This window comes from Pristiophorus japonicus, chromosome 18 (assembly GCF_044704955.1).
Source record: "Pristiophorus japonicus isolate sPriJap1 chromosome 18, sPriJap1.hap1, whole genome shotgun sequence".
Classification (NCBI taxonomy): domain Eukaryota; kingdom Metazoa; phylum Chordata; class Chondrichthyes; family Pristiophoridae; genus Pristiophorus; species Pristiophorus japonicus.
Window position 1 is genome coordinate 47,365,621 of NC_091994.1, and position 12,371 is coordinate 47,377,991.

The 12,371-nt window shown below is 43.2% G+C and overlaps 1 protein-coding gene across 3 annotated transcripts in view; it reads right to left on the reverse strand.

Moving 5' to 3' along the window:
- Positions 1–12,371, reverse strand: part of LOC139228692 (cysteine dioxygenase type 1-like) — a 42,212-nt gene that overhangs the window by 10,076 nt on the left and 19,765 nt on the right. For 2 of the 3 annotated variants that reach the window (XM_070859953.1, XM_070859955.1), the window contains exon 2: positions 3,621–3,698. The exons of the other annotated variant lie outside the window; for it this stretch is intronic. In XM_070859953.1, the coding sequence (XP_070716054.1) occupies positions 3,621–3,698 (78 nt within the window). The remainder of the gene's footprint in view (positions 1–3,620; positions 3,699–12,371) is intronic. 3 annotated transcript variants of the gene reach the window in all.

Genomic DNA, 12,371 nt, shown 5'->3' on the forward strand with positions numbered 1-12,371 from the left:
CTTTCCAATGAAAGCAAAGAGCTCCCCAAATGCTAGTGAGTAAAGGCAATGCCCAGGGTAGCGCATAGATGCAAAGGTCCTGGGTTCTTGTCCCGGTCTGAGCTGAGTTAGCGGATCAAAGCCAAAACGAGCAATGGGGTTGCTATACATGGCCTTAATGCCCGTGGGCTAAAAATCAGCCATGTTCCAGCTCCCCATTACTGTCCAATGACTGATTCTGGACAGGCTGCTCGTGTGGATTTTGGGTGAGAATAGAATTGGTGTGAGATTTTGTATCCTCCACGTTCTAATAGCCTGCTGCCACTTATGGTTCCCTCCAGGAGAAAAGGGAGCAATATTGGGTGAGAAAAACAGATGAGGACACAAAACATTCTGAAGGGCACAATATGGAGGCATCTGTTAATTTTAGCATTAATTCCCCGGCATAAAGTGGTGGTCAGACATGCTAGGTGATAGTAAAAAAAAACTGGTGCAGAATTTTGTAAGCTTGGAGTTCAGCTTTGTTCCTAGAAATCACAACTTGTGCTATGTTAAAGCATTGCCAAACATGGAAACATTTGATGCACTGGAAGTTTCAAAAAGGCAAGAGGGGAAGAAAAAAAGTTGGATTCCTCACAAAGTTGGATGCACACAAATCATGCTGTTTCAGGACAAAATAGAAGTTAATTATCGTTTCACTTGATTTGCTTCGGTACTGTTGCATCATGACAATGGCTGCAGAACAGTTCCTGAATTCAGGTCCATTTTACCTTTCTGATTGAAAACAAAGCAACCATGGTCACCTTGACCCATCAGGTTGCCTCCCGCAGAGTTCATATCTCTCCTAGCAATCACATTAACCACCTGATTTTCTGCAATGGACCAGAGAATCAATCAGCAAGTACTCCATAAGAACATAAGAAATAGGAGCAGGAGTAGGCCATTTGGTCCCTCGAGCCTGCTCCGCCATTCAATAAGATCATGGCTGATCTAATCATGGACTCAGCTCCACTTCCCTGCCCACTCCCCATAACTCTTTTACTCCCTTATCACTCAAAGATCTGTCTATCTCTGCCTTAAATATATTCAATGACCCAGCCTCCACAGCTCTCTAGAGCAGAGAATTCCACAGATTTACAACCCTCTGAGAGAAGAAATTCCTCCTCATCTCAGTTTTAAATGGCTCCTTATTCTGAGACTATGCCCCTAGGTCCAGTTTCCCTTATGAGTGGAAATATCCTCTCTGCATCCACCTTGTCGAGACCCGTCATTATTTTATATGTTTCGATAAGATCATCTCTCAGCCTTCTGAACGCCAATGAGTACAGGCCCAAGCTACTCAACCTATTTTCATAAGTCAACTCCCTCATCTCCAGAATTAACCTAGTGAACTTTCCCTGAACTGCCTCCAATGCAAGTATATCCTTCCTTAAATACGGAGACCAAAACTGGCAGTTCTCTAGGTGTGGCCTCGCCAATACCCTGTAGAGTTGTAGCAGGACTTCTCTGCTTTTATATTTTATTCCCCTTGCAATAAAGGCCAACATTCCATTTGCCTTCCTGATTACTTGCTGTACCTGCATGCTAACTTTTTGTGTTCCATGCACAAGGACTCCCCAGGTCCCTCTGTACTGCAGCAATTTGCAATTTTTCTCCATTTAAATAGTAATTTGCTTTTCTATTTTTTCTGCCAAAGTGGATAACCTTACATTTTCCCACATTATACTCCATCTGCCAAATTTTTGCCCACTCACTTAGCCTGTCTATATCCCCTTGCAGATTTTTTGTGTCCTCCTCACAATTTGCTTTCCCACCCATCTTTGTATCATCAGCAAACTTGGCTACATTACACTTGGTCCCTTCATCCAAGTCATTAATATAGATTGTAAATAGTTGAGGCCCCAGCACCGATCCCTGTGGCACCCCACTAGTTACTGATTGCCAACCGGAAAATGACCCATTTATCCCGACTCTCTGTTTTCTGTTAGTTAGCCAATCGCCTATCCATGCTAATATATTGCCCCCAACCCTGTGAACTTTTATCTTATGCAGTAACCTTTTATGTGGCACCTTATCAAATGCCTTTTGGAAATCCAAATACACCACATCCACTGGTTCCCCCTTATCCACCCTGCTCATTACATCCTCAAAAAATTCCGGAAAATTTGTCAAACATGATTTCCCTTTCATAAAATCATGTTTACTCTGCTTGACTGAATTATGCTTTTCCAAATGTCCTGTTACTGCTTCCTTAATAATGGACTCCAGCATTTTCCCAACGACAGATGTTAGGCTAACTGGTCTACAGTTTTCTACTTTCTGTCTGCCTCCTTTTTAGATTAAACATTGTCCTTATACTTTCCCACTCCCTGATGATTGGTCACCTGCTTTCCCATTGTAAAAACACTACCAATCTCTTTTTAGATAATGCTGTTGACACTGCTGAAATATTGAGTGTTACAATAATACAGTGAAAGAAGACGTAGAACCACAGTGGTAACATTTTACCCTCGGACTTGTTTGTAACACCCTTCTGTTAATAAGATGTTTATTTGGCTGGCTGCTAGTCGGGAGGCCGACCTACAAGATGCAAATGGTAGGGCCTCCACGCTCCTGGGCGATTTAGGACTTGCCTGCACCCACCCTGCTTCCTCTTAAATATCGGGGCCATTTTTCCTGTGGGCGATTCACCGCCCCCACCCCTCGCTCCTCCCGCCCAAGAAAACATGTCAATAGTTCAATTATCTGAATGATAATAGGCCTAATTGTACATAACAATAATTATCATTCATTCATAGCTTAGAAACACATTTGAGCCAACACTGTATCAGCTCCAAATTTCATAATCCTGGATCTAACTAATTCCAGCTTCTAATTTTCAGAAGGCAACAATAATATTCAGCAGTTAATTCTGGGGTAGATTGATGCATTTTTATCATCCATTGCTGAGATGCAACTATGCATATATTATATATATATATATATATATATATATATAAACATTTCTCTTATTGTATTGCTAATAGTAAGATGATTTGCCGTATTATTACGACAGCGGCAGGCCATGTAATATAGCATGTATTATTCTGCTGCTAAGATAAAGGTATGTTCCCATAAGGACAAAAACACTGTTTGCTGTTAATGTTAAAAGGGAGTTAGATGTGGCCCTTATGGCTAAAGGGATCAAGGGGTATGGAGAGAAAGCAGGAATGGGGTACTGAAGTGCATGATCAGCCATGATCATATTGAATGGTGGTGCAGGCTCGAAGGGCCGAATGGCCTACTCCTGCACTTATTTTCTATGTTAAGCAATCTTAACGGCAGGGCCTCATTGCAATATTGTTGGGCCGCCTCCTGCTCAATACTCGGACAAATGGACACCCTGGGCAGCAGGCGGGTGTCAAGATTAGCGACAGGAGGCTGCAGCCGAGAATCCGTAGGGACGGCTATTCAGTGAAAACAGTATTGACTATGATGCCCCCACAGTTGAATAACTCACCACCAGTCACACATGGAAAATGTATATTTGGGCAAAGGGTGCCTGGCACCTGTGGAATTATACCCAGCAAGTGTTACTGACTCCAAAAGAGAAAATGGGTTTAAAAAACATTTTGGTGTCGCTCGCTGAGCTTTTCCTTTACCTGCCTTGCCCTTCACCCCAGCACAGAATCATCAGGTTAAACTTTCCATTTCCTTGGTCCACGAGGTTTCGCGTGTATCTGCAAAAGTACACGATCAGATTAAAGCGTGCAGATTAGTATAAAGTAAGAATGTAACAAAAAGAACACCATCTAAAATGTATGATTTGGCCAACTCCTGCACTCGACTCACTATTCGTTGAGGTTCAAGCAGGGAAGGAACCATAAGGTAATTTCAGTGATCCCATGCTCTTGGTCGGAAGTCTCATTTGAAGGAAGCAAGTTATAGATAAATTAGTCTGTTGTCTGACCCAAACTTCCTTTGAGTCTGTTGGGAGGGCTTTACTTTCCCTTATATCTGAGTGTTATTTCAGGGGTAAGCTATTGTATGGTTGGATATTGGGCAGTACATGCATACTCCTGAATGCAAGATATGGGGACCGCTTATGGGACCCAACACCACTGAACTCAAGAGAATATCTAAGGTTGACCGAAATTTGTAACAGATCCCTAGGCCGTCTACACTGCATGCATCCTAAACAAGGAGTGCTTCCTCAGAGTTTGGGGTTAAGGTCCATTGGTACAGCTTAGAGTGAGCTTTAACCTGAGTCTGCTCGATATTGCATCTGACCTCATAATATGTGATCCTGAGACTGAGTGGAATCGTGTTCCCCAGCCCATGGAATTCTCACATTGATGAGAAGGCACCAAGATTAGGACAGAATCCTTTTGGGGAAAAAAAAACATACACCAGTCACTCTCGCGACTCGCTGGCCATCAGCTCAGAGGTGTAGGAGTAGCTAGAGCTTGAATGAGGACAAAATAGTGCCCCTTATGTGCATGTATTTAAAAAAGGGTTGATGTGCCAAGTCTGGTTCTGCTTCTTTGACAGTGCGTACAACAGTGATAGACACACGAGGAGCATTTGGAGGAGGTGGGCTTGAATAGATTAGGGGTATGCTATAGTTATTGAAGTTCTTAAAGGAAACAACAACAACTTGTATTTATATAGCGCCTTTAACGTAGTGAAACTTTCCAAGGCGCTTCACAGGAGTGTTATGCAATAAAAATTTGACACTGAGCCACATAAGTAGAAATTAGCGCAGGTGACCAAAAGCTTGGTCAAATTGGTATGTTTTAAGGAGTGTCTTAGAAACATAGAAACATAGAAATTAGGTGCAGGAGCAGGCCATTCGGCCCTTCGAGCCTGCACCGCCATTCAATAAGATCATGGCTGATCATTCAACCTCAGTACTCCTTTCCTGCTTTCTCTCCAACCCCTTGATCCCTTTGGCCGTAAGGGCCATATCTAACTCCCTTTTGAATATATCTAACGAACTGGCCTCAACAACTTTCTGCAGTAGAGAGTTACAGAGGTTAACCACTCTCTAAGTGAAGAAGTTTCTCCTCATCTCGGTCCTAAATGGCTTACCTCTTATTCTTAGACTGTGACCCCTGGTTCTGGAACTCCCCAGCAACGGGAACATTCTTCCTGCCTCGAACCTGTCCAATCCCGTCAGAATTTTATATGTTTCTATGAGATCCCCTCTCATTCTTCTAAACTCCAGTGGATACAAGCCCAGTTGATCCAGTCTCTCCTCGTATGTCAGTCCTACCATCCCGGGAATCAATCTAGTGAACCTTCGCTGTACTCCCTCAATAGCAAGACGTCCTTCCTCAGATTAGGAGACCAAAACTGAATACAATATTCCAGGTGTGGCCTCACCAAGGCTCTGTACAACTGCAGTAAGACCTCCCTGCTCCTATACTCAAATCCTCTAGCTATGAAGACCAACATGCCATTTGCCTTCTTCACTGTCTGCTGTACCTGTATGCCAAACTTCAATGACTGATGTACCATGACACCCACGTCTCGTTGCACCTCCCCTTTTCCTAATCTGTCACCATTCAGATAATATTCTGTCTTCCTGTTTATCCACATTATACTGCATCTGCCACGCATTTGCCCATTTACCTAACCTGTCCAAGTCACCCTGCAGCTTCTTAGCATCCTCCTCACAGCTCACACCGTCATCCAGCTTAGTGTCATCTGCAAACTTGGAGATATTACATTCAATTCCTTCATCTTAATCATTGATGTATGTTGTAAATAGCTGCGGCACCCCACTGGTCACTGCCTGCCATTCTGAAAAGGACCTGTTTATTCCAACTCTGCTTTCTGTCTGCCAACCAGTTCTCTATCCACGTCAGTACATTACCCCCAATACCATGTGCTTTAATTTTGCACACCAATCTCTTCTGTGGGACCTTGTCAAAAGCCTTTTGAAATACACCACATCCACTGGTTCTCCCTTTTCCACTCTACTAGTTACAGCCTCAAAAAATTCTAGGAGATTTGTCAAGCATGATTTCCCTTTCATAAATCCGTGCTGACTAGGACTGATCCTGTCACTGCTTTCCAAATGCGCTACTGTTTCATCTTTAATAATTGATTCCAATATTTTCCCCACTACTGATGTCAGGCTAACCGGTCTATAATTCCCCGTTTTCTCTCTCCCTCCTTTTTTAAAAAGTGGTGGTATATTAGCAACCCTCCAGTCCAGAGGAACTGATCCAGAGTGAATAGAATGTTGGAAAATGATCATGAATGCATCCGCTATTTCTAGGGCCACTTCCTTAAGTACTCTGGGATGCAGCCTATCAGGCCCTGGGGATTTATCGGCCTTCAATCCCATCAATTTTCCAAACACAATTTCCTGACTAATAAGGATTTCCTTCAGTTCCTCCTTTTCGCTAGACCCTCGAACCTCTAGTATTTCTGGAAGGTTATTTGTGTCTTCCTTAGTGAAGACAGATCCAAAGTATTTGTTCAATTGGTCTGCCATTTCTTTGTTCCCCATTATAAATTCACCTGATTCTCACTGCAAAGGACCTATGTTGGTCTTCACTAATCTTTTTCTCTTCACATATCTATAGAAGCTTTTGCAGTCAGTTTTTATGTTTCCTGCAAGCTTCCTCTCTTACTCTATTTCCCTCCTCCGAATTAAACCCTTTGTCCTCCTCTGCTGAATTCTAAATTTCTCCCAATCCTCAGATTTGCTGCTTTTTCTGGCAAATTTATATGCCTCTTCCTTGGATTTAACACTATCCCTAATTTCCCTTGTTAGCCACGGTTGAGCTACCTTCCCAGTTTTATTTTTACTCCAGACAGGGATGTACAATTGTTGAAGTTCATCCATGTAATCTATAAATGTCTGCCATTGCCTATCCACTGTTAATCCTTTAAGTATCATTTGCCAGTCTATTCTAGCCAATTCATGTCTCATACCATCGAAGTTACCTTTCCTTAAGTTCAGGACCCTAGTTACAACACTTCCAGTGTACCAGGTACCAGCAGGTGCTCTTACTTATGCCCTAGAAATTTCCGACACCTTCCAAACCACTTTGAAGGAAGAAAGAGAGGTCAAGAGGCGGAGAGGCTTAGGCAGGGAGTTCCAGAGCTTGGGGCCTAGGCAACAGAAGGCACGGCCACCAATGGTTGAGCGATTATAATCAGGGATGCTCAAGGAGGGCAGAATTAGAGGAGCGGAGACATCTCAAGGGTACGTTTGACATTTAATGTAACCATACCAACCCTTTTAACTGGTAAAATTGGTATGCAAACCTGATATGGAACGGTAATCTGCTATGAGTCTCCATATAATAACCATCGGTGCTTAGTTTTTTTAAATAATAAATGAGCCTGACAGTTTATTTATTTGGGGGGAGCTGAGGAAGAAAGCAAAATAAATTACTTTTAGTGGCTGAGAAACAAAGGGTGATTTCAATCATTAGTGTTACTATTGATGTTTAATTAACATTGAACAATGAGTGAAGGGATTTTGATAGTTGCTTGGCTGCCTGGCGCCACAAGAGGTTGTAGAAGGTTTAACTACATCACTGATGTCCACTCATTGAGCAAACACAAGGGGTGTACACGTAGGCATGGAGTTTCCATACCACCTGCCTTCAACACCGCTCCAACAGGTTAGGCTCTTTAAAAGGTTACCGTGTTCTGTCAGCAGTGTAAAAAAGGGCAGCTGCAGTGAAGCCATATTGTCCATGGTCTATCCTTGATCTTGAATTGCTATAAATGGCACTGCTGAAAGTCAGATGACATTGGAGCAAGAGGACGAACTTGGTCACAGCAGATGGTGACGTGGGGAATGATTGTGCGTGTTGATGTGGGGGGGAGGGAACAGAGAGAAAGTTTCTATACAGTCTGGTTTGTTGGCTTTATCTGCCAGGAACATTTCGCAACACATAAAGCACAGCCGCAAGAATGGAATGTACTGGCAAGAAAATGAAGGGTTTTGTTTGTGAGGTCACCATGCACTAAACGAAGAAAGAAACTTTCATGAACTGCTTTTGGCAACATTCACAAAATTTGCAATATAAAGTTACATGCAAGTTCAGGGCCCACTGCAGTAGAGACTCAGATCTAGGATTCTGTGTCTAGCCAGACTCCCATGCATTGTGGTAAATCTAGGATTCCGGGTCTAGCCAGACTCTCATGCATAGTGGTAGATCTAGGATTCTGGCACTTGGAATGCAGTCATATTTTAGATGGTCAACATTGGATTTAAGGAGCGAGAGTGAAGAAGAAATGCAATTATAATGTAAGCTCTGAAACATCCTTCTCACCACAGAGTTAAAATGTTGGGGGTTCAAGCCCCACAGCAAGACTAAAACACATGATCATAAAGCTGATACTTTATTGCAGTGCTGAGATAGGGCTACATTGTCGGAGTTACCTTCTTTCAGATGAGGCATGCATGTTCAAGTGGATGTACAATATTGCCACAGCAACATTTGAAGGGAAGGGAGCAGGACATCCTGACCATCATTTATCCCACAACAAATCCCAAAACAGATCAACTGCTCACTTATTCCCATAGCTGTTTGTGGAATCTTGCTATGTTTGCACTTCAAAAGTAATTAATTGACTGTAAAGCAGTTTGAGATGTCCTGAGGATGTAAGAAGCACTTTAAATGAAAGTTCTTTCTGCATATTCTGATTTTGGAAGGACGAAGACTTCTTCTGATCGCTTAGTGTTGGTGACACACGACCCAAAATTCTTGGGAGTTCAAGGGGCACAAAGTACGTGGATCCCAAATATATGGGGTTTTCCACCCCTATTTACAATAGGTTGGCTACTGAGTCTTCCACCCTTCCTAGCTGCAGTCAGTGTCAGCCGTGGCTCAGTGGGTAACACTCTCAACTCTGAGTCAGAAGGTTGTGGGTTCAAGTCCCGCTCCAGGGACTTGAGCACAAAAACATCTAGGCTGACACTCCAGTGCAGTGCTGAGGGAGCGCTGCAATGTTGGAGGTACCATCTTTCGAATGAGACGTTAAACCGAGGCCCAGTCTGCTCTCTCAAGTGGACGTAAAAATTCCCATGGCACTATTTTGAAGGAGAGCAGGGAAATTATCCCTGGTGTCCTGGCCAATATTTATCCCTCAATCAACATAACAAAAAGACAGATTATCTAATCATTATCACATTGCTGTTTGTGGGAGCTTGCTTGTGCGCAAATTGGCTGCACGTTTCCCATATTAAAACAGTGACAACACTCCAAAAGTACTTCATTAGCTGTAAAGTGCTTTGAGATGTCTGGTGGTTGTGAAAGGCGCTATATAAATGCAAGTCTTTCTTTCCTGGGAATTCTGGTCATTCCATCTTCCTTAGGCACAGTGAGAGTCACGCCTGCTAAGAGCAGCATCGTTTCCATCCTGGGCCTTCCCAAGGCCTCTAACAACTCATGGAGTGAAGCTTATCAATCCCATTACAATGCAAGCTTTGGTTTACTCCTGGGGAAATATTATCAGTTTCTACATTAAGAATTAGTTGATAATTTTGCTAGAAAATGATGAGAAGAAATCTTCCTTCTACAATTACCATGTCACCATCAAAGCAACCAGAGGAAAACTCACTACCCCAGCCAGATTTATTTAATGGGCTTTGTAAATAGGATAGTATTCATTAATTATATCAAATGGGAGATCAGTATGGCACTGACACTCAGGTTTGCCCCTGATTTGCAATAATAAAAATGTCAAGTTTAGACTTGTGAAGGAACAACAGATCCGCCAAAACAAATATCTTTTAGGCTTGACATGTTTTGCTGTCAATTCCAAACCAGTTACCAAGAAATTTCCATCATCTCAGGTGTCCTTACATTGTCAATCTTAATGACATTTGGTTTATAATCAACCAGATATTTAGCACAGCTGCTCAACGTTTATCAGTCTCTGTCTGACAATAATTGCTACCAATTATATTTAAAAAGTAGGTGTGTAAATCTAACCAATATTTTCCATTTTCACGCCTAAGATAATTAGTGTAATTGAGGCCATAGTATTTAATGCTGATCTTACTAGAATTTGTTAGAATTCTTTAAGGATGTAACAAACAGGGTGGATAAAGGGGAACCAGTTGATGTGGTGTATTTGGACTTCCACAAGGCATTTGACAAGATGCTACATAAAAGGTTACTGCACAAGATAAAAGTTCACGGGGTTGGGGGTAATATATTAGCATGGATAGAGGATTGGCTAACGAACAGAAAACAGAGAGTAGGGATAAATGGTTCATTCTCGGGTTGGCAATCAGTAACCAGTGAGGTGCCGCAGGGATCAGTGCTGGGACCCCAACTATTTACAATCTATATTAACGACTTGGAGGAAGGAACCGAGTGTAACGTAGCCAAGTTTGCCGACGATATAAAGGTGGGAGGAAAAGCAATGTGTGAGGAGGACACAAAAAATCTGCAAAAGGACATAGACAGGCTAAGTGAGTGAGCAAAAATTTGGCAGATGGAGTATAATGTTGGAAAGTGTGAGGTCATGCACTCTGTCAGAAAAAAATCAAAGAGCAAGTTATTATTTAAATGGAGAAAGATTGCAAAGTGCTGCAGTACAGCAAAACACAAAAGGTTAGTGTGCAGGTACAGCAAGTGATCAGGAAGGCCAATGGAATTTTGGCCTTTATTGCAAAGGGGATGGAGTATAAAAGCAGGGAAGTCTTGCTACTGTTGTATGGGGTATTGGTGAGGCCACACCTGGAATACTGCGTGCAGTTTTGATTTCCATATTTGCGAAAGGATATACTTGCTTTGGAGGCAGTTCAGAGAAGGTTCACTAGGTTGATTCCAGAGATGAGAGGGTTGACTTATGAGGAAAGGTTGAGGAGGTTAAGCCTCTACTCATTGGAATTCAGAAGAATGAGAGGTGATCTTATCGAAATGTATAAGATTATGAGGGGGCTTGACAAAGTGGATGCAGAGAGGATGTTTCCACTGATAGTGGAGACTAGAGCTTAGGATAAGGGCCCGCCCATTTAAAACAGGGATGAGGAGGAATTTCTTCTCTCAGAGGGTTGTAAATTTGTGGAATTCGCTGCCTCAGAGAGCTGTGGAAACTGGGACATTGAATAAATTTAAGACAGAAAGAGACAGTTTCTTGAATGATAAGGGGATAAGGGGTTATGGGGAGCGGGCAGGGAAGTGGAGCTGAGTCCATGATCAGATCAGCCATGACCTTATTGAATGGCAGAGCAGGCTCGAGCGGCCGTATGGTCTACTCCTGTTCCTATTTCTTATGTTCTTATGTTCTTGTTACTGGAGGGACTGGAAGGCGCAAACGGTGGTATTTAGGATGAGTGACGTCATCTCGACCTAAACCCATTATTTGAAATGGTTGCACAAGATAGAGAGCAGGCACTTACCTCCTGGATCCAGCAGTCCTCGCCTTCCTTTAGCTGTAGGTTCCCCGAGGCCCGGGAAGCTCGACCAGCAAGAGTTAAATTTGTAATGGTGGATCATCTTGAGGCATGACAGCCTCATTAGAATATTTAAATGAACAACCTGCCTCCTGGGAACCAGTTGGCTGTCAGCCCCCCCTCCCCCCCCATTAAAACCGGGTTGGGCTCGGGTGGGAGATTAACGAGTTAAAATAACTGAATCCCGACCCCAACCCACCCGTTTTTTGGGGGTTAAAATTCCCCACTCTGCTCCTACGTCCAGTGGTACTTTCTTAACCGCTGGATATGCCTCTTTGAATTAGAAGGGATGGGCAGTTTGGAAAGGTCTGTTATTTGCACTGCTCCTTCATTGGTGGATTCAGGAGTTAACAGGGGGACCTAGGACCCTAAAATATATTACCCAAAACACAAGAGGAGCAGTCAGCAAGCTCTGCAGGAGGATGAATCCCGGGCTGTATGGGCCAGATGGCAGTAGCGGGGGTTGCAGGTCGCATAGTTTAGAGTTAGAGAATCAGGAACATCATCTTTTCTCTGACCAATACAGGGAGTCTGTGGCTGGATTTACAAGTGCAGTCGATGGTGGGTGCTCCGTATTCCTGCAGTTGTTGGGATTTTTATTCCCGCCCGCTCTTCTGGCGGGCGCTGAAGATAAGCCAGTGTGGCGTGAACGCCCCTCGGCAATATTTTAATGAAGTGAGTTCTCCCTGAGACTGGATACTGTGGCAGTGGCAGGAATGGTGGTCACTGGTGCCCAATCTCTGCATTTTTCCACTGGAGAAAGTTAATGTGTGACTATTACAGTTAGCAAAGCCCCACGCAGAGCACAAATACTTTCTAATCCTCTCTCTTTGTGGTTAAGCAGGGTTTACTGTGTCGGGAAAGCTGGGGATAGTGTCACAGAGCCAGTATGAATTACCAATGGCTACAATGATGGGATGCTAGGCAACATCATGTGAGAACAACTGAGGTCAAGAAAACGCAATTTAACCAG